The 22,874-nt window shown below is 47.7% G+C and overlaps 1 protein-coding gene across 4 annotated transcripts in view; it reads right to left on the bottom strand.

Moving 5' to 3' along the window:
- Positions 1-22,874, bottom strand: part of CD63 (CD63 molecule) — an 82,523-nt gene that overhangs the window by 6,067 nt on the left and 53,582 nt on the right. For all 4 annotated transcript variants that reach the window (XM_086959117.1, XM_086959118.1, XM_086959120.1 and 1 more), the window contains exons 3-4: positions 3,557-3,745; positions 1,348-1,422 (exon numbers count right to left, since the gene is read on the bottom strand). In XM_086959117.1, coding sequence (XP_086815243.1) covers positions 1,348-1,422; positions 3,557-3,745 — 264 coding nt within the window. The remainder of the gene's footprint in view (positions 1-1,347; positions 1,423-3,556; positions 3,746-22,874) is intronic.

Genomic DNA, 22,874 nt, shown 5'->3' with positions numbered 1-22,874 from the left:
GCGACAGGATGAAATAAAGGCTTAGTGGTAATTGTAGTTGTGGAGTGCCAGTTTGCATATCCGAGGTCCTTGTAGGGAATGCTCAGAACTTTGCAAGCAGTCCCTTCTTCCCACTAGAGGTCGGCAAGGGCCTATCAGTGCAGGCGGTGCTCAGCCACATCTCCTCGCAGGCGGTACAAAGCTTCGAAGCCACATCATGGAGGGTCAAGAAATGCTTCAGGGGCATGTGCTGCAGTCATCCAGAGAAGACGTGGGAGCTGCTCCATCCACCATTGCGGTGACTTCCAGGAACGTTACTGTGCAGTTTTCAATCCACATTCATGACATCAGTTTCCTTTTAAAGAGTAAAGTAGGCCAACTCGTTTAATGGTGTAGGAGCCCTCTACAGACCTCACATTGCCTTTTTCAGCTTCAGGATTAGCATTGCTGCTCTAGTTGGTTGCCTCGCGTTTCAGTAGTGCTTTGTTAGTTATTCTCTCCCCCCTCCCAACTTGGTGGTGGGGGAGAATATGGATATCCGGATGGATTGATGGTGGACCTGACCAGTCCTACGAGTCGACCAGCTACTCCAAACCATAACGAGCAGGTCACTAGAATCTCAGAGGAACTTTAATGAAGCGTCTTCTAGGGTTTCGCTATAGTGATGCAGAGGGATAGTTATTCCACTTCAGTCAGTGCAAGGTCGGAAGGACTGGGTTAGCAAAAACCCAGTCATCAGTGCATGAAAGGGCAGTGTTTGCGACTGCGTAACATTCATGTTGTGAGTGAAGCGGAGTGTTGGGGACGAGGCCCATCATGCAAGTTCACTAGTTGTTAAAATTCCAAGACCCTGAGAGTTGGTTAAATGCCCTCTTCGCCTACCAATAAGATGAAGTCCCCTGGGTTAGGTTGTTCCTCTTGGACCTGCGTGACCGAAGGGGAACTAGGCCAAGAAACAAGACCAGTAAACACCAAAGGACTGCAAGTAGTATTGGCGGCATTCCATCGAACATTGCAGGACCGTACTGGAAGAATTTGTAGAGCGGTGTGGAGCAGTACTGCGCCACAAGACTTCAAGCAAGGCTTAAAAGATTCAGCACTGACCACAGGTTAGGAAGCAATTATTGCAATATAAACGACACCACAAGACAAATAGAAAGCCTATTAAAATACAGCCAGCATTCGAGTATTTGCAGCACCAAGACAAACCAATGCTGGGTAAAGCGTTGGATGCCATCTTACAATCCTGACTCAATGCATTCTGTCCTGGGGCATATTTGACTGAAGCAGTTCAGCAACAGCACATCTACTTCTTGCTCCAGGATACCAGAGTGCAACAGCCCCAGCACGCAAATCCACCACCCTCACCTTATCCTTGAAGATGTATCCAGCAATGGCAGCAGCGACCTCCACCAGGAAGATCAGAGTCAGTATGACGGCAAACTGCAAAGGGAGAGAGATTTGAATAAATTACAGCATCAGAAACAAATCCCCATGCGTAGAATTTAGGGGTGACAAAGGCCACAATTGACAGTTTCCCTTCCAAGTGCTGGGGAAAGAACGGCAGATCTTGAATATTAATTTCAAAACCTTGTGGAGAAAGTGCTAGGTTAGCAGACCGAGCCCACACCCGAGCCATTGCTAAACCAGAGAGCTGCCCACAAAGGCTCTCCATGGACCAGTGTCGGATTTTAAAGATTGCAGCCAGTACGTTCATGCCAACAATTTCAAAGCACTCTGCCTGACCTACAAAGCTCTACACACCTCTGGCCCCGATCTCAAACAATCCCTAGCCTGGTACGAACCCAGAAGAGACCTGCGATCAAAAGTGTCTCTGCAGATCACCTGCCCCAGATTTAAAGACCAGAATGGGGCAGCAGTTCTGCCTCAAAACCTCCAAACTTTGTAGCGCCTTACCTTTTACCATCAGAGCCACTCCTCCTTTATTAACCTTCAGCCAACTGTTGAAAACCTGGCACTTTAACTAGTATCCACCCTTTTCCCAACATATGTTATGTTGAGTCAGCGCCAAGACAATAGAGTATTTGAACACTTTACACATTTAAGCAAACGATCCATGGCTTTCGACAGTCCCCTGTGCATCCTCCCAACAGGTTTTTATTTAATAGCACTTGAACACAAAAGCCCCCTAGTGCTTCAAGAAAAACTAGTCCCACCACAGCATGCCAGAAACCTTAAAGCAGCTGGAGAACCATCAATGGGTTGCGACGTTAAGGCAATGCTGCTTATTTGGTCGAGTAGGTGTGCGCTCTAGCTGGATGCCACAAGGTGAAGGCAATGCCTTGGGTGCCAGAAATTCTACAAGATTCCCAAAAAGCTTGAGGGCAAGTGATGGTCACCCGGGTGAGTTGGGGACGGGAGAGATTAAAAATGTCATTTGGGTTTTATCCCCCACATCGCCAATAGGCCTTAGCAGACATTTGTAACACAGCTAGCAGCATCTTAGCATCCCAAGGAAGGTTATAAAATAATCCAGAGTAACACCAGCTTTAAATCACTTAATTTGTTTCGTCATCTGCAGTGAAGAAAGCACGACAACCCGGTGCTGCATTCCCCATTCTTACTAGAAGCATCGGCTAACACTAGCCAGCTTTGTCATCCTACACAAAGCTCCCTTCTTCGCTCCACTGTTCATGGAGATTAATATATCCATAGCTTAAAGACAAAGCGTTATCTGTGGGTCAAGGAACTAAGGACAGTAGTCCTAGTGCTCTAGGTCCCATACCAGCTAAGCCCATCATCTTTGTCAGGCAAAAGAACGGATATAGTGCCAGCCATCAGCACTATATCCTCCCAACAAGCTCCCAACCAATCCAAACGCTGCTCTCCTGCTGAGAGCAGCATCTGGATTGGTCTGAGCGGCCTGGTTAGGTGCTCACAATCATTTACTAGTTGGTCACACGAGAAAAACTTTACTGATGTAGTTTGGAAATGATGAAGTTATGGTTTTGAGATGCTGGAGCAACGCAAAACCACAACACAGCTTTAAAGCAATTACTGCACAACATTAAAAGGCCAAGCCTGTATTAAGACTGCAGCAGCAGCTTCTCTGCAATAGTGGAGGAGTGTCGCTCGAATGAGAAAGACAACAATTGTCAGGTTAATTTCTACTGGCAGCTGACACAAGTGTAGGGTGGGGCCAGGCAATCCTGAACACTAGCGAGGGGGCCAGGCAATCCTGAACACTAGCGAGGGATTGGGAAGAGGAGTGTAAGTCACTTATAAGCGCACATGTCTGTTTGGCCAGCCAGCCGTTCTCCACCTAGCTGTAAATCTGGGTGGAGAAGTGGCACAGGCTCACAGTCCAATTCTGTGCACCTAACCAGGCCGCTCAGACCAATCCAGATGCTGCTCTCAGCAGGAGAGCAGCGTTTGGATTGGTTGGGAGCTTGTGCTGGCCCAGGACTTAAGAAAGGGCAGCGCAGAGGCATCCTACAGACGGAGTGTCAGCAGGAGAGTTTAGAAAAAAATTATTTGCCCCGCCATTTTATTTTCTGAGCAGTCGCTGACGATTAAGAGGTCAGTACCACAGACTTCAAGAACAGAGCATGCTCACCGTTGTCACCATGCAGTAGTTCTCCTTCCAGGCACCGCAGCAGCCGAAGAATGACACCACGAAGATAACTGCACCGACAATGATGAGGACGATGGGTGCTCCGGACGAAGACGCATTCTGGATGACGATGGTCTTGTTGAGTGCTACCTGCACATATATCCCCAGGCCGATGAGGGCAATGCCAGCGATCTGCAAGGGAGAGAGGAAACAAATGCGATGGGTTTATGGGAAGCAACGTAAGCAGGAGCGGCGCAGCATCAATGGGTGAAGTGGTGGAGACTATAGGAAGATGCTAAACACAGGCAGCAAAAGGACCGTCTCCGCAACAAAACATGGCCAACAGCGCTCAACGGACCAAGGTGAAGAGGAGTTTGAAAGGGGTAAAATGGCCAATCAAGGCATTTAGTACTTAACTGATGCACGTAGTCCAAGCTTCCACGTGCATGGAAAGTGGTAGATGGGTGATCTGCCTTTCCATTTCCAGCCTCGCTCTGCCCGTCTCCAGGCCCCCCTTTTCCAATCACATCCTTACTCCCAAACGTGTTCCCTCTTTTCGCTCCTCCCCCCTCTTTTCGCTCCTCCCAAACCAGATGGGAGACTGCAAAGAACCGCTTCGATTATTGGAACGCGCATCCACGCTGTAGCGAGTCTGCGCAGTCGCGCCGATGGCTCACTATCCGAGGGAAAGGCCAACAAGCCTCCCTAGTTAGAGTTCGGGCTATTGGCGTTGTAAATAGCCAATGACAATTACTGATGTATTGGGAGTGGATATATGTGGAGTGAAAATGTGGGTTGGATTTGAAATGGTTAGTTGTGGAATCGTGATATGGTGTGCCGTGGAATTATTTGGATAGTAATTATGTGGTATTTAGTACTGGAATTCTGTGGGACTGTCATGAAGTGTAATTACGTGGAATGGGTTTTGGTGGTGTGGAGTTTGGTGGACAGATAATTCTGTGGAATGTGGTAATGTCTCATTTAGTTGAATGTGTGGTTTGGTGTCGAATTATGTGGTGTGGAATGGAAATGTGTGGAGCTGATGCAATATTGGTGATAAATCGATTGAATTGTGGCATGGTAATGTATGTAAATGTATTGGCATTTATATAGCGCACTACTTACCCGTAGGGTCCCAAGGCGCTTCGACCGCTGCGAAACCCTTCCTGGCTTCCCTGAGAGATGGTCCCTTAATGGGTATCTCCAGGGTGAGACCAGGCATCCCCGGCGGTCTGGTGGGGCAGTTAGTGAAGATGAGGAAAGCTAATGCCCAGAGTTGCAGAGTGTGATCGCTGATCAGAGTGGGCACCGAGGCGAGAGAATTATCGAGTCCGCTGACCCTGGTCCAGAAACCTGCAGCGCCGGGAATCGAACCCTGGTCCCGGGCCGTCCTCTGCTCTCGGGTCTGCCGCCTCTAACCAGTGAGCCAGGAGTGTATCCAAGTGGATTGTGGCTATGCAAGTTTGTGGGGTACATTTATGCTATTGAGTAGTGTAATTGAGTTAAATCCTGTTGCGTGGTATTATGTGGAGTGTAATATGCGTCAGGTAATTGTGGTGTCACACTAAACATCCAGGGGCAATATTACAATAGGTGCAACAGGCGTTTCCGCCCGCTTTGCATGCCCCTGGGGCCCTTTGATATTATAGAAGGGGACGCGGACGCTTGTGCATCCCCTTCTATAATACAGATACCGCTTGCGCACCTAAAGCGCCAGCTACCTTCAGAGGCTGTTCCCGCTTGCATAGGGGCATGCCATATGCAAAACAGGGAATTCCTTTGACACTGCACCCGCGCCATATTACAGAAGCAGGCGCCGAGTCAAAGGAGCCCTCAGGAGGTGACTGACAGTGCGCCTTTTAAAAAGGTGGCACACTCAATGTGCCAGAGAAGCCCACTGCAGGCGGTAAAGGGGATCCCATTGACCCCCCCCCCCCCAGACATACCCTTACAGGCAGGTGTAGTCACTGAAGAGTAGAGCATAAACTAGTATATAACTAACTAGTCACATCACAGGCAGCAGTCACCATGCTGCAAGCTTTATAACAAGCTTTAGCGAGGAAGGAGTGTGCAGTGAGCTGGAGTAGGACGATCGATGCAGGCAGAGTGAGGGCTAGGAGAGTACAATGGGGGTTGGAAAGGAACTGAAGCAGGTGAGGTCAGAGCAGAGGTTGCAGTGAAGGATTCAGCGAGTTGGAGGCAAGTATTGCAGTGAGTGCTGCAGTGGTTGTGTCTTAGTGAGTGGTGGAGTGGGTGCGTGGTGCATAGAGGATTGTAGCGAGTTCTGGAGTGGGAGCATTTCAATGAGTACTTGAGTGGGAGTTCCGCAGTGAGTGTGGGGGGTGTTAGTGAGTGGTAGGGCGTTGCAGCAAGGCGGTATGGAGTACTGGAAGGTTAGTGAGTCGTGGTGAGGGTGTGACTGGCCAGACTGGAGAACGATTGGTTGCACGGGTGCCTTGTGCCCTCCAGTAATCTGCACTGCATACACTGGAGAGAACCTGTTTTTTTCTAAAAGCAGATTTCGCCCACGAGTCAAGATATTGCAGGAAACAGATCTGGAGCGGTCTCTATAGCACTCAATCTTCACAGATTGAAGGAGCAATGCCAGGGACCCTGATGTAGGCTCTCGCCCAAGCACGCCTTGGTAACTCATGAGAAAATGCTCAGAGATGGAACATCCGATCCTTTAACACCAAAACAAGCCTATAATAAAACGACTTCTCGGTCTGCACAACTCGCTTTCAATGCCAGAACGAGGTACAAAACAATACTGTCGAAAGGTAAATATAATAAAGTCTTGCTACTGGCACCTCCATATGCAAAATAAAGCTGTAAAAGTAAGCAAACTGGCCCACATTATGAGGATTTACGTGCAGTGGAGCTCAACTCATCTTTTCAACGTTGAATATATATTTGTGCTACTCAATGGATTTTGTACATCATGTGCTTCCATATATGGGGGGGGGGTCGCATGTGTGGTCACATAGGCGCTGCTGTGTCTGCACCTTGTGATTCTCTGGGCGCCTTCTCCCCAGGCTACTAAATGGAATGTGCGGATTGCATAAAGTACACGTAACGTGCCTTGCCAACACTGGAAGGCAGTGAACAAAATTGATGCACTGACGGCCAGCAATAGTTGAAGCCTACCCCAACTTCCTGTCAGAGTGCCAGTTTCTTTACCACACGAAACAGCTACAACTCCCTGGCAGGGTGTAAAAAAACAAGATGGCCAGCTTTGCAACTCATAATTGAGAATTTCAAAGGAATGCCAGTCATCTTAAATGCTAAACGAAGATGTGGCGTAAGAGCTAGGGCAGTCAACCTCAGGCTACAGTGGATGAGTATAGTGGGAGGCTCTGAATAAAGTGCTCCAATACCTTGGAGTGGAGTCAAGTTTACAGCATTTAAAATTGAGTTTAAGGCACATAAATGTAATATTGAAAGCTTTGTTTGGGGGCATGATATCTCCTGTTGTATGGGTGTGTTGGGTGAAGACTCATGAATATGCCTTCTGCCAAGTGCTACACCTCATTTTGAAAAGATCTAAGAGCAATAATAACAAATTAAAGTGCACCATAGGGTACAAACAAACTGAAGGGAGCAGGGCCAGTAGCTATGGAAGAGAACTAAACACCAAAAGGCAGGACAAATAAAACCAATGCACCCATGAAAACCAAGGATTTACAAAGGGCACGCCAAAGAACTTAGATTGCCATGCTCGAAGCCCACAGAATAGATGCAAAAGTAATTGAGAGAATGCTGAACAATGTTAAACATTCACCCCAGTACAGAGATCTGGGCATAAATCCAGCCAGGATGCTAGTTTCTGGTCCAGGGAGGACCTGGCCTGGCAGTTCGGGCTTGACTGTTCCAATGAAGAGCACAGTCTAGACTAATTTGCATATGGCTGGGTTTGAATTTGGGTGGCATAGGGAGCAAAAGAACAATTAAATTCCACTCTTGACTGGGGTGAGTGCTGAAGCTTTTCAACCCCTCAGTCCACCATCTTGTGTTTGCACAGAATAAAAAACCTGGAGAGACAAGCACATGTGCTGCCTAGGCACGACCCAACACCCAAACGCCAGGTTTGTCGCGATCACTGGGCACCCAGTTTTGATTAAAGGCCCTTAAGATGCGACATACCACGTGCATGCCTCAGAGCGCAGAGCTAGATTACTTAAAATGCCTTTCATTGGAACATGGAGCGGGCCAATACTTACAGCTTATTTTCATTGCATTATTTCTCCCCCATAGGAGAGGCTGCCTTATAGCACTCCATACCACAGGTGTGAGGGGAAATAAATGTAACTACAGGGGCTCTCACTCGGCACTGGAATGAACATCCTCGTGCAGATACAAGACTGCAGTGCCCGCAGTTGCAAAAGCGGTGCGCCCCATGCCCACAAACCAGGAAAGGGACCACTCCTGGCTCCGGTTGCATAGTCTCACTACAGAGCTCTGGAAAGGGGGGGGTACGCCTGGGATTGGTTGCCTAGAAGTTCAAGGTTTAATTATTTTGCGGTGAAGCGTTTGGGTCTTGCGACTAAAAGTATAGCATGTGATAGAGGAAGACACATTACAACAGTTTCCAGAACAGGTTGACAACATTCACAAACTCCATTCTGATGCTGAACTGTTGAAATCCGGGGAGGGCAAGGAAACCTTAACAAAAGCTTTGTTCAGTGTGCCCCCGGAAAGGTGAACCAGCAGTGCTCGAGCGAAATACCCAGGCTGAGGTTCTCACCAACCAAGAGTGCCCAGAAAAGCCACCATGTGTACACGAGGCCCTGCCAGCCTGGCTCCGGTCACCGCCACCCCTACTTGGCAAACAGAACGTGGCTTACCTCCTTATCGCGTTTCGAACAGGTGTGGGGCGAGAGGGTGTGAAACACCTTCCAGTACCAAGGACACGCCAAGGGAACACAGACCGGGCCCGGCTCACACATGGCATGGCCCACGTCACCTGCCCCGGGCTGTGCCAGGGCACTCCGGAGTCACGGGGCTAGGGTGGCATCACCGGGAAGCTGTGTGCACAGTTCAAACAGCTGCGGTAAGTCCTCCCACGGCCGGCCCTTCACCTGGCACGCAGCCAAGGCACAGGTGGCAGGGCCCTTCGCAAACATGCTTTTCAGCTCGCACAGACTGGGGTGGAAAGTGCCGTAAAGGACGTCAGGTGCACTTCAACTTCCCTCCCCCCTTAGTCTTTTCCCTTCAGCGCCCTCAGCCAGAGAGCTGGCAAGAGCTCATCCCAAGAAAAACAAAGCAGCTGCAGAAAGGTGGAAATGCAAACACCCAATCAGACAGTCCCGTTCCTAGCCCAATCTCAGCAGAAAGAATGTTCGAATGAAGGTATTTTTAAAGCTCCAGACTACAGGTGTCCCGGCGCTGAAGCAGCTACAGGTCACCGAGGCGTGTTATTAGCCATATAGGTGGGTTTTAAGCAATGTCCTATAAGTCTCATGTGGCATATAGTTGGAGGAAACGGATAACAAGACTGTAGTTCTCTAAATCCACCTCCCTGAAGACAGCACGCGCGCCTCAGCTGAGTAATAACCCGGAGCAGATTTACAGATCAATGTAAAACTATTCACGCCAGGCATCCAGGAAGTGACGGTCACAAGGCCGATGACCAAGCAAAGGATGCGAACTGAAGAGGAAAGTGGGCTTGAGGGCAGGGGTCCGCACGTGATTGGACTCGTGGGGCCAGGGTAAGAGCCTGGAATGTGATCCGAGAGAACCTACGGGGCCAGCTAACACCGCATGTGATTTCTGGATGACTAGGCTATTGAGAATCTACCCCCCCGCCCCCCCCAAACAGAAGCCACCTACGTTTGCGGACACCCTCGCTCATTCCAGGCGCTATGAAGATGACGCGGGTCAAGTTAGCTAACAGCTTTTTGTGGACTAGTTTTGACAACTGCCCGAAGCAAAAGAAACGCAGATATCTTGCACTGTGACGACTTCGGAGGCCCTGCCCTTCCCGCAGCGAGATTGGTAGCAACGCCCCTTGGCTCAGCAAGTCAAGCGCTTGCTGCCATCTGCACCGGCAGGGCAAATCCGAGTTTCATCCTTGCGAGGTCGATTATAAAGTGTCATTTAATAGACTGATAGAAGATCGTTCTTTTAAGGGAACTTCACAGCAAAAGTGTGGTACGAAGCGCTGTGTAGGCCGCTGAGCGGTGTGTAAGGGGGCACCACTGACCCCAATCTTGCCGTGAATAGGCGAGAGCATAGCCTTCGAGGTGCTAGACTACTTCTGGGTCTGGCAGCGGGCTAGAGAGTGAGGCGCAGTGACAGTCGCCTAGGTAGACCCCTCCGCGATACAAGTTGAGGAGTGGGGTGTTTAGTACAATGGCAGGCTGGTAAAAATACACCAGAGTGTAAGCACAGCGAGATTATCTGCAGTAGTGTGGTGGAGAGCGAAACACGAAAGGTTAGAGACACGCAGAGTAGAACATACAGGCGTGCCCTCACAGCCCAAAGCAGACACTGCACTACTACCCTCGCACCTGCCGCATAAACTCTCCCAACAAGACGCCCCTTCTGCGCTGATCCAGTTGCGCAGTTAGTTCCAAAGAAAACGGGTAACACCCCACCCCCTTCAGAAGCTCGAGACTGCAGGCGTTGGGTGATAAAGTGCTCCCTCCGATAGTGGTGTCCAACTGGACTCCAGGATTTCATGTTTTCGGGAAAACGCACCATTCAATTAGTTACCCTAAAACTCTGGAATGCGTGCACCCGGACATCACGTGACCGACAGCAAAGCAGTCTCAGTAAGCTTTAGTGTTAAATCTGGTTCGTTAATGACATCTTGGGACTTTCAGGAAGCGTCCGTGGGAATGCAATCTGCCAGTTGCCAACCACTGGTATCTCACATTTTCCGGATTTCCATTTGCTGAATGTTTTAGGCTGTCCAGGTTCAGCTCGTCCCTCCTAAGGAACGAAGCCTTTTCACACTAACTCTCCTTGAGATCGTGTACGAATGCTCCCTTCTGGTTCATATAGTCACATTTGCTGCGCATTCAAAGACAGAGTCCAAATGCCAGGTTCGGTCTTCCAGCCAGCTTGATGTTCCTTCACAAACTTCAAAGTGAGGATTTGTGAATATTTTGCTAGATACAGTTCGCAGCTCTCATTTAAATTAACCGTGCAAGCATTTCAGATTATATAAACACAAATAATGCACGCACATTTTGTCAATTCAAAAGTTGAAGGCCCTACTTTAATAAGATCAGGGCCACTGGAATGATGAGTTTTTGGCTCCATCGAGTAGGGCCAAAGTAGTAAGCAAATTAAAGGAACCGTATCACCTACTACACAATTTCTGTGAAAGGGGCTGTGATTGGGACCTGCAAAGATGCTAGTCCCTTTGGTGCAAGGTATTGTACAACCTGTGTCCTTCTCTGCGGGACGGCATCACGTATTTTTCTTCTAAATACCTCATCTGGTTTAGATTATTGGATTAATCTAGTGTGGCTGTTACACCAGCCATTCCCAATGCTGAGGGACACATCTCTGGGTAAAATCCCGTGAGCCATTGGGATTTCACCAAGGGGGGGCGTAACTGCCACAATCGCTCGCATGTGCCAGTGCCCCCTGGGGACCAGTGCATGGACCTGGGTGAGACCTTTATGTTTGCTTCTCTTGGGAATATAATGGAGGTAACGATAAAGGTGCATGAGTGAGAGTTGACTCGGCTGTGGTTTAACCAGGGTGCTGACGTTTAGGGGGCGAAAATTGCAAAAAACAGTTGGACAATGTCATACAATCACCCCAGTACAAGGATCTGGGCCTAAATCCATCGTTTTTTGCACTCCACACCACCCTGGGTTAGACACTGGCTATATGCAAATCAGCTCTTACCCTGTGCATTCTGTCCAACTGTTCTTTGCAATTTTCACCCTGAGTGGACTGGGTATGCTCAGACGCGAGTCCCAGGCTCTCCACACCACTGGAGTCAAGCTATCCAGGCTGAAGAAGGCTGATAGCCAGAAACCGGTCCTTGGATGCTTGATTCTGGTCTGGGAAAGACATGGCTTGGTAGTTCGGACTGGACTGTTCCCATGAGGCACAGGGTCAGCTGATATGCATATAGCCAGTGTCTAACCCAGGGTAGTGTGGAGTGCAAAACTCCACATTTCGGTTCTCAAAAACTGACCAATTCGTAGTTGCTTAAATTTTTGCCCAAATTGGACCGGCAGGTGCAGGAAAGTAAAAAAAGGAGTAATCCAGGAGTTACGGGAAGGCTTGGACCCCGATAAATAAGTTCTACTCAAAAGTTTACGGCTTTAAATGGGAACAGGCACTGATGCCACTAGATGCACAGGACTGATGTACTACTGTGTGCGCGCTAGTGTAAAGGTGGGGATGCTCGAGACTTCGGCATCATGACGGTGACAGAAGATGCGAGCTGAAAGGCAGACTCCAGGGAGACAGCAGGCGCCTGTGAGATCGCAGTTATCAGGGTAGACACAGGATGTGGTGTGCAAACAGAAGCTGTTCAGAGTTCACGCACATCACATGCTTCAATGCTTGTTAAACCAGTCGCACCAGCACGTCTTCTTACTGAAGAATTCGCACTTCATTTTAGACCCAGCCGAAAAGGCGATGGGGTGCGCACCATCAGCGCGATTACGACCTCCTGGCACATGACCCAAGAACAGCTGATGCGGGGGCGGGGAGGGGCTCACGTTACAGATTGTAAAGGTCCAAAGACTACACCCGGCTTAAAAAAACAAAAAAAACAAAGCCGTAACGGACTATAAAGTCTCCAGCACGACATACTGAGACTGCGTAAACTGTTTGCAAGAATCTTGCTTCAAAATAAACCTCGGCAAAAATCTATAGGTCTTACATTTGTGACACAGCCCTGCCAACTGGTTTTAGCCATGCTTCATAGCACCTCGCTTGTGCAAGTTTACAAATGAGAGGCGCTCTTTGAGGAGATGAGTGAAGTAAATGGGGTGGAGACACAAGGAAGGTGTAAGCAACCGGAGGGTTGGAGAAAAACACAGGGGCGTGAGTGGGAGGAATCACTACAGAAGTTGTGGGGCGAAGCACTCAACTGCAGCAGGGCGATACACTCATGTGACAACACAAGTGGCGGGGGGAGATAATCACACAAGGATACCGCTAGAAGACATGAACTCTCGTGGAGTGCCTAACAAAAGAAACATGCATTTGCAATGCAATAGGTCTTGCATTTACGAGTTAAGATATTGTAATCGACAATGCCTTTTATCTGTTTTGATAATGAATACCATTTATGTGTTGTCATTTACAATGCCAAAAGCTCAAACTCTTGTAAATGCGAGACCTACTGCATTTCAAAGAGGCGTCCGCTAAGGTCCCAGTTCATTGGAAAGAGAAAGTGAGCAAGGCATGCTGAATGTTGCAGGAAAGCATGCTGTGCCTGTCGTATGAGAAACTAAGAATAGTGCTCACAGATTAAAGACATAACTTGTAACCAAAGTTAGAGTCCTCATGGGAGGTTACAAAAGACAAGGCTGTACTAATGAGGGACGAACATTCCTATTAGAAAATCAGAAGCCAGCTTTTACTAAGGACAATGACAACCCAATGAAAATATGGGTGGAGTGTGGGCAGCGCTTCAAGTCCATACAATACTGCATGCCTCGCAAAGCAGCGCATGCGTTGCCCAGGCTAGACCTAAGTAGTACTTGAAAACCAAGCAATAGAAGCAGAGATGCCACTATATCAGAGTAAAGAGGCAATGCTTCATAGGAAGGACAAACAAAACTGAAATCTTGAGATGCGTAGAAGCAGATAAAGAGTGCCAGGAAAGCCATGCAAGAGCCAGGAAAGCCATGCAAGAGCCAGGAAAGCCATGCAAGAGCCAGGAAAGCCATGCAAGAGCCAGGAAAGCCATCATGTTCCCGGTCAGGCACAAAATACCTCAGACCGCACATGCATGGTCAGACGTTCAATGGTCTGCAGGGGATGCTTTGATTGTACACAATGAAACCCCTTTGGAACCCCCAAAATGGCAAATCACTGAAAGGAGATTACCTCCTTTGATACTTGGAAATTTGCTGTAAGAATAAATCACATTGTCGAAAGCCTGGCCCCTTCTGTAAAAGCATAAAGCACAAGCACCATGGAGACGTGACCCCATGCAATGGAGGTAAACCCTGCCTCGGTGCCCGCACTGCATTAAGGACACCGTCGTAGAGGCAAAGAGGCTGTCAGGCAGTGCACTGATGGTGTGCCACACAAAATGGCCACATAGTCTGCATGCCTTCTTAAGGCAGCCCTCTGGAAAGAGAATGGGGTCCCTTGGGGAACACCCAGACATTCTTAAAAGGTGTGTGCAGTTGCTCATTGCAGACTAGAATCTACTTTGGTTCACATTTAGAGTGGACTAAGACAGGAGTCTGCTTGGGGAGGGGGTGAAACGCCTGCACACAATGCATGTGAGATTAATTTAATACAGAGATCTCAGTACAACTTAGGTATGTAAATTAGCACCTCATGCAGTACAGTGCATGTGGTCTGTAGAAGGCAGCCAATACATCAGATGAAGGGAAAATGCTCAAAAGCCGGCTATGAATATCTGAAAGCATAGAGGACTGCCCCATGGACTCCCAACTGGGGGTAGAACAGTCAGGGGTGCTAGAGCCAAACTGTAGTAGTTAAAATATTGTGCCATGCGTGTCCTGGTGTCCGTCCGATGATGGCTCTGCCAGCCAGAGTAAGTATGCCCTTCCGCAGTGGACTCAGGGTAGGGTGGGTGTGTTCCAAGAGCTCAGCCTTCAAAAGGCAGGCCCAACAGCAGTGCGTATCCGAGTGCGTATCTTGCGGTTTACAGAATGCACTTTCACACAGCACAACTTCGTTCTACACAGCGCAAATCGGGGGTTCAGACACGTTTGTAACCCAGATTGTGACCTTCATAGAGGCACAACAGCCTTCAGGAATCCTCCTCCTGCAGAGTTTCCTGGGGTCTTTTATCCCCGGTGGGTCCAGGCCGGCTGTTACAAGTGCAGTGATATCATCCATAGCCGGCTCCATGGGCAGGAGTGATTCCAGGCCAGTCATTACTGGTCGCGCTTCTTCAACAGTTGCAGCCTCCCAGCTGTTGAGGCTCTCACCTTGGCAGTGAAGCAAGCATCTCAGACTCCAGCAGCAGTGTCTCTGGCATCCGCCCGTGGTGTGCCAATCACGGAGTGCTTGGCAATTTCAAAGTTTTGGCGCAGTTCGCAGTACGTACCTCTCAGACTGGCACCGTCGGACACGGTTTACTCCGGTCAGCTCTTGTAGTCGTTCGCATTCTCTGGTTGATACTCTCATCCGTAACACCCTGGGCTGTTCCTCCTGCAGGGCCGACACCCTCCATCCCTCAGTAGGCAAGCAGGCTTCCAGCCAATCCCTCAGTTACTGCAGACTTCAGTGTGCCCTCCCCTCTGGGAGAATGGCCGCCATGCAGAAACCAGCCCAGGTCACAGCAGTCTAATACGCTCAAGAGCTCACCCCTATTTGGCCATGAAGATCTACGAACTTCCTAGTGGGGCAATGTGGATTCCACTTTTATACCCAGGATGTTGGTTCACTGTCTAGGTTTTCAGAACCCATTTAGGTTGGTTCACTTCCAAGTGTCACAGTCTGCCAGCTCCAACAGCTTAGTGCAATGTGACGGAGCTCGCAGCATGTTATAGTATCCAAAGCAACACAATGAGTTGCAAGATCTCAGCGCCTGGTGCCCTTCCCAGAGCTGTAATTGAGGACAGACCAGAGTACATCTTGCCTAGAATCTTCTTCACCTTGAACAGCAGTCTCACCCCTCAACCATTCCCCAAATTGCAGTGCTCAGGAAGAACTAATCAGCAGAATTTTGCCAACAGTTTCGAACAGCCATGCCCCGGTCCCCCTTCACTTTGGTGTCTGGTCTCAACCTCCCAGCTACAGAAATTAAATCCATGCACTTACTGCCTTCAGGGGGCTGAATCCACCCTCAGTCTTGGGCCAGGCAAAATTAGACTCCGCCTAAAATGTAGCCCTCTGGCCCCAGTACCCAGACTACGTGCACCCAGTACTACTGGAGGTGTGCCTCATACGCTTTCGGCATGCACATGGAATGTCAGTTCAAGTGTTTGGGGTTCACATAAAAATGGGACTTGGGATTCAAAAGGTCCGATCGTTCACGTGATGGACAAGACATGGTACGCTGCCACCTTCTCTTTAAGAATCTTAGACAGGGAAGAGACCGTAGCCCTATGTCTGCCATGAGGGAATGCTTGGTGAACCATTTAAGGTCTCTGAACTGGGTAAGCCTCTGCACATGGTATAATAGCACGGTGCCAGGGGCAAACAGAACAGTCACAGGACACCAATTCACACAGCCAGGGACTTCAGGCAGTGATACAGGCCCATTTACCAAGCAAAGGACATTCCCAACTGAACAGTAACAGATCCCGCAGACAGTTCCAGTATTAAGCCAGACCTAGATAGGTGGGCAAGAAGATAAAACCCTCAAAATATTGAAGAGGGACAGGAAGTTCTCTGAACCTTCAATTATGTGGTTGGTTAGACTTCTCACATGAATACGTGCACCTTTCCTACAAGCATTCAAAACTCAGTAGGAAGCCAATCATAAACCTCTACGACCTTTAACATTCTGAATCGAGTGTTAAAAAATAAAATCATATCAGATTAATCTAGTATAGGGGCAGTCATTGTGGTCTTACTATAAAGATAGATACAGCACCACCTGCAGAATGCTCAAAATAGTATTTCTTTTTCTGTAAGTTTTTTTTCCTGGATTAATCCACAAAAAAGAATGCCCAGCATGTACAAGAAAGTCACTCGAAACAAAATTCACACCAATAATCTAAACAAGAATGTTAAACACAAGCCCTCAGGTGAGGGCCATGTCTTTAGAGGTACGCAAATAAATACCAACTGAAAAGCCTTAACCCGGGGTCACGGTGCCAATTTAGACACTCATGGTTTAGAATCGGCAAAGTAGTCGAATACTCTAGGGAGCATATTACTATATTAGCCTATCGAAAGTAATGGCCTTTATGCTGCAGTCCATAACACATAATGCACCACTGCTGCCACCCATGGAATCAGATTTCCCTTCAAGATCAAATTTAGAATGAACCAAATCACTATGTAGCCTGCTTCGGGAAAGAAAAAAGTGACAAGGGAAAAAAAAAACCTTAAATATGCAGATAGTGAAGCCTAACTAACAACCGAGCCATTTAACAGCTGACCTGCTGGTAGGGGCCATTATCTTACTAATGACTCCCTCCGCAAAGTGAGTCACACATCAAACACTGCCATGTAATCACACCACTGCATGACAAACACGATCACAGATAGTGCTCTATGTGTAGACACATCCCCACCCACTTGCAATAGCCACATCTAGAATAATGTAACTGGTGAGTAACTGCTTCATCCACAGTGGATAAACATGGCCTTTAACCACTAAAGAGATCACAAAGTATTTGTTGTATGCCAAGCAAGTAGACTTGCATAAAGCAAGCTTACAACCATTGACTTTTGGCACTAAAGGAGGCAGTCTATGTGTACCAAAAGGGAGACCAAAAACCACACCTAATCAAATTAGAGGTTCCTGAAAGTTTTGCACGAAAAGCAGCCAAGCAAGCGTTGAGCTAAAAAGGGCCAGCTATCTAGCTTTGTATAGCATGGCTAATCACATGTGAGGGTATCCAGGCTCTGAGGTCTACCCCTTGCATTTGATCCGAATGCCAGCCAAGAGACTGAGCTGAACTGATCCTGATCCCGAGCCCGGCAAGGTCAGCAGAGCAGCAGTTCTGCAAAAATTAATGCTAGATGTCCGGATGCACCAAGGAAGTCCGTCACAATGCACAACTGTTTGACTCGCAGTCCACGAACTGTCAAATTTGTAATTACCAAGAAAGTCCCCTGTACAAGTATTTTCTCAAAGGTCACATTTAGGGTGTGACCAAGGTCTTGCCCTAACACAAGGCAAACACTTGGATTCATTACTTCGAAGAAACTAGGAGGCTGCTGCAGCCAACCCGGTCACCTTCAGCCAACACCTGAGGTGTGCACCTGGACAAATGTCTGATACCCAGACCAAGGGATGGAGACATTGCAATCATATCCAACTAGTCACAGCGGGCCACCAATCAACTGGAACAGATCTGCTTTCAGGTGTAGTCATACAAAGCTGAACACAGACATGGCACTTTAAGCCATCAGCAAAACATAAAAGTTGAAAAATCATTTGGACCGGCTGAGCTTAAGAAAAGCTTTAATAGTCTCACTTAAGCATTGGAAAAATACTATAGGTCTGGCCTTTTCTATGCAGACCTACTGGCTTGGTCAACGCCTTTTGAAGTTATGGTCCAAGAAAGCAATGGACCAGGTGCGGTTAAAAATTGGAAGCAGTACACATGGGAGAGAATGAATACGAATACAAATGCACTCCTATGGAAGACAAGTGAGTCCGCCAATGGGAAACTGGAAGGATACAAGTCATCCATTCCAAGGGATGAAGAAACTTAGCTTCAGATGAAGCAAACGCAAGAATTGAGAAGCAAGACAAATTGTTCAAACATAACCTGTAAAAATGGGTATTGTACAGCTCTTGGAGGGACTGGCAAAGCAAGTCTGCAGGCGATACCTAAGGAGTAGATGAAGAACCCAAGAGGACAACAGCAAATGAGAGCAGCACAAACAAGAAGTGAGTCCACTGGAAGTGCCTAGCCAAGAGACTGTACTTAAACTAGAAAAGATTGATCTTCATCGAAGCTTAAAGCAGAGGTAGCCTGTCAAGACACTGATAAGTTAAGCAACGGAACAAAAGGGAAAACAAAAAACCCACACCACACGATCTTTGTAGATCAAGATGAACTGCCGCCATTATGCCTTCAGACAGGACACATACACCTTGAAAGCTATCCTACCTCTTGCCCCTTCTGGCATTTTGTTAACTGAATAAAATACTTGAGCTGAGCAGTCACAGCCTGCTCTAGGAGTTTAACCTACAGGAGGCTGGGCGCCACGCTTTTGTTGAACAGAACTCCCAATTTCAATAAAATGTTTATTATGCCAGGTACTCAGTGAAGAAAATTAACTGAGTTGTAATGCAGCATTTACCGCTGTTCTACCCAAATGTAGTATAAACACTAAAGCCTTCACTATACATTCTGGCATTTGGGGCTCTCCCTAGGATGCAAACAATTGAGGTTGTCGGGTGGGGGTGTTGGGTTGACGAAGGTAGTCTGGGTGGTTAAATAAGATGGCCAGTCCAAGTCAAAAGAATGCATTAAAGATGAAGATTTTTAGGAGCACGATGTCCCAGGAAAGCGAGCAACGCAGGTGATTCTAGGTCAATGAAATGAATCCATGACTACTGCGCCATGTACAGTCGTATTCTCCAGTCTGGGGGTAAAATGGAGCAGCTTAAACTAAAATAGACTAATGCTCCACTGCAAAGCTAACCCAGATAAGTGGACTTTAGGAAAGGCCACCTGGACTACCTAACTAAGAGGTAAAGGAAAGTAGAGTCCCATCGTCTCTGGGCAACCATTATGTCTCGCTATAAGTAGGGAAGCAACCTGGCAACCCAACAATCAGCAGGGATGGACAACAGAACACAAGACTGCGGAGCATGGACCAGGAAATTAAGACGAATGGACAAGTCAAACCATTTATTAAAAAAAGTAAGCCCTTACCCCCAAGTGTTCCACAGCACATGACAAGCACAAGGAATAGTGGGACAAGCAGAAAGCCCCTTTGGGTATACATGTGACATCTGGCCAAACAATTTGTGGGGTGGTGGATGGGTAGGGGGTGCTCATGGAAGGTAGAGGGGAGCAAACTATACCAACATGTGTTCGGGATTAGACCAGGGTGCTCAATTCGGGAGCCAGAGTCACATATGCCGGGGTGTCTAGGGAACCCCAATTTTTAAACTGCATGGGTTTGAGGTGAGCTGACCCCAAAAATGTATGGCAGTGAAATTAGAAACTCACCAAGGAGCTCTGCTGCAGCAGGGCCAAAGCAAGGAATATGAATGCAACGCCAAAGATCGAAATGGTCTTGCAAGAACATTTCATGGTTGAAGTTACTACGATAAACGTTTCTATTTCGGGGCTACAAAAAGTAGATGGTTAAGTACAGTGCCACAAGATGTTCGAAAAGATACTAATATCAATTTAGTTACATTTACTGTTAGGATAATTATAAAATATAACGGATGGCAGGTCTTGGAGGAAATCGAAATACTGCTTTCACTAAGGCTGAAATGAATATCCAAAATAAAAGCACTGACCATTGGCCAACATAATCTAGCAGGCAGGCACTAGCACAATAGCCCAGTGTAGTTGGCAGAGACCATCGGAGTCAAACTAAACTGCTTATTTCGGTCCGGTACTTCTAGAAGTGTAGTAAAAGTTTGAACGAGGTATACAAAGCTACACATTTTTTAACAAAGACTGCCACTACTGGGAATCTAGGATGCTGCGAATAAGCCTTTTGAGTTGTGCTCAAAGATCCCCCTCAAATTTAAAATGCAAAAACAGATAAGGGCCAGAGTTGGAAGTAACATAGTATCAGTGCATCTCAGAAGTATGAAGATGGCGGTGCAACACATGTGCTTACGAACAGAACTGGCACATTTATTTTTCGCTTTGGGAGAGTGTATAGGGGGGAGGAGGGAGAAATAGAACAGTGCCAGGTAATTCCAGGTTTTAGACCATGACGAGATGGAGAAAGTGCAACAAGCGGGCGGAAGCCAGTCACTAATACAAGGGACAACACACGAGGACACATCGGGCGTAACAAACAGAACTTCCTGAGGTTGTTACCACACGATGCAGCAACTTCCCTGGCTGAGTGAGGACATACACTGCCTTTATTAGATCTAGATTTGAGGACCACAAAGGAGGGGACCACTGGCGGTGGGAGGGTATAGTCTTTCAAAGGAGATGGGGTGGGGGAATCGAACAGCGGTAGCAAGCCATGCCAGTTAAGAAACTGAAATGCCCATTTGTCACTTTTTGGCTTAGTACGTATGCTTTTTAATTGAAAGTATACTGGGTCCCTGTTAACCGGTCTTCAGTGCTCTTTTCTCAACCCAAGTTACATATGCAATTGGTAAACCAATTGGCAAGGACTTAAGCACCCCTGTAAGTCTCTAGTAAATCGTACCCCTGGTACTTCAGGAAAGGATACTGAAGAGAGTTCCAATGGGCTTCAGTATGCATTAGGACACAAATTACATGCTGCCTGCCATTGCAATATGCATGAAATGGTGCAAGCCATTTTGAAAAACACGAAATGGAACTGTGTGTCATGCCCACTGCATAGGTTATATGCAAGTCACCCATACAGCAGGCATTGGAGCCCTAAGGCAGGGTGCATATCTGCATAAGCAGATATGCCCCTGTGATGTCTGGTTCCATTGCCACGGTATTGAGTGTTCAGGAGGCCATCTTAGGTATATGTAGTAGGCACTGGTCATCACAAGTTACCCACCTACATAATTGATACCAAACTAATTTCAGTGAAACACATGATCTTGACAAATACACTGATGCCAGTCAGATTTGTCCTGACATGCACCTAGAGGTGCCCCCTGAAACCTAACGGTCTTAGTGTGCTGACTGTTATAGCTTAGCCTGCCACCACAGACCAGATTAACCCCTTGCAGGAGAGAGCCGATGCTCCAAGTTCAGAAATCATGCCTCTCCGGTGGGAGGTGCTCTATTCCTCCAGCAGGATGGCTAGTGCTTTAGTGTATCAAGTCCAGGCGTTTCAAAATCTACCGCCTTTGATTTGAGACCCAGCTTTACCCAGACCTGGGATATACCACCTACTGCCTAGTGGCCCATTTGGCACTAGGACAGGCAGGAAAATTAGATCACTAGAAGGAGTGTCAACCCTCCTGCTAGACACAACCCTAAGGAGTGCAATTGGAAGTGAACATTGAAAGAAGGGTTCCACCATCTTGTTTTAGTGTAACTAGGAACTCTGGGTCAGGTTTATGACTACTACCTTACACTCCCCCCTTAAAGCCCCTACATTAATTCTATAGGTGGCCCCTCTGAAAGCAGGAACTCAAATTTATCTACTGGGAGCAGAAGGACTAGTAAGAGCAGAAAAAGCAAAGAACTGTGGGCAGGCCCAGACTCGGCACAAAACCCTGCCTGCTGCCCGGATGACTTCAAAGACCCAACTTGTCCTGCAGCAGTGTCCTTTCAAAGCTTTGGAGGGCTGCCAGAACTATGCCAACAATCCCTCCAGGAGCTACACCGCACCAATACCCAGGATACCAGAGCCCTGCCAGCAGCCAAGGCTTGCTAAGTGTCCAGTCCAGACAACAACCCAACCAAGGTTGACCTACAAACACCTGCATCACTGAGGCCAGCACCAAGAGTGGCCCTGCCATCTTGTTTGCTCCCCCAAAAATCACCAGGTAGAACCAATAAGTAAGAGTCAAATGCAAGTGACCTGCCAGCCACAGAAAAAAAAATACCTCTGCACTGAGCCCCAAAGCCAACTGACTGTCCCTTGCTCCAGAGACCCTCAAGAGCAGAGCCCCCCGCCCCTCCTTTGGGTTCCACTGAACTCTTCTTCAGATCCCCACTTGGGTTTTGTTAAAGGCTCTCAATAGACTTCAAAGGGTAGCGTTTGAGGCGACCACCACAACAGCATCCATGCACCTAGACACCAGAGAAGGTAAACCTGAACTGTTGGTGGTTCAGTAGAACATGGCCCACAAGCACCCTAAATCCAGAACAGTAACACTGACAATCATTTGCAAGTGTCCCTAATCAGTGAATGTAAGATTACTGCATTTGCGGCTAATGCCTCAAATCTGACAGCTGTGATTTTCTACTATTATATCTATGTCTAAAGTACTTGACTCAGATTATCTTGGGGGGTCTAAAATTATATTAAATGTTTTTCCTAAATTGGTCTCAAGTGCATCTCATTTATTGACAGAGTGTACAACAAATTCTTAATGCAACTCTGATAAGATTAAACTGCTCGCCCACAATAATAAAGCACTTGGGATTATTTCAAGCTCTGTTGACGAGCGTTGTCTGGCCTTTCTGCACAATGTACCTCTTGTTGGTGCACTACCTAGAAAACCAGCTTTCTACACCCACAACACATGCTGCCTGCAGGGTGGTAAGGGTTATGTAACCTCTCATTAAGACTGGTTTAACAGGAGGAGCACAGTTGGACTATGCTGTAAAGCAGGAAAACTGCCTACAAGTTTGCAGGGCGATTGGAATGCAACTGCATCAACAAATTGAACACGCAGCTCTCCAGCAGATGTGTATTTTTAGGTCTT

The sequence above is a fragment of the Lissotriton vulgaris genome, chromosome 1_1 (assembly GCF_964263255.1).
Source record: "Lissotriton vulgaris chromosome 1_1, aLisVul1.2, whole genome shotgun sequence".
NCBI lineage: Eukaryota > Metazoa > Chordata > Amphibia > Caudata > Salamandridae > Lissotriton > Lissotriton vulgaris.
The sequence above is the reverse complement of the archived record's forward strand: the minus strand, read 5'-3'. Positions and strand labels throughout refer to the sequence as shown.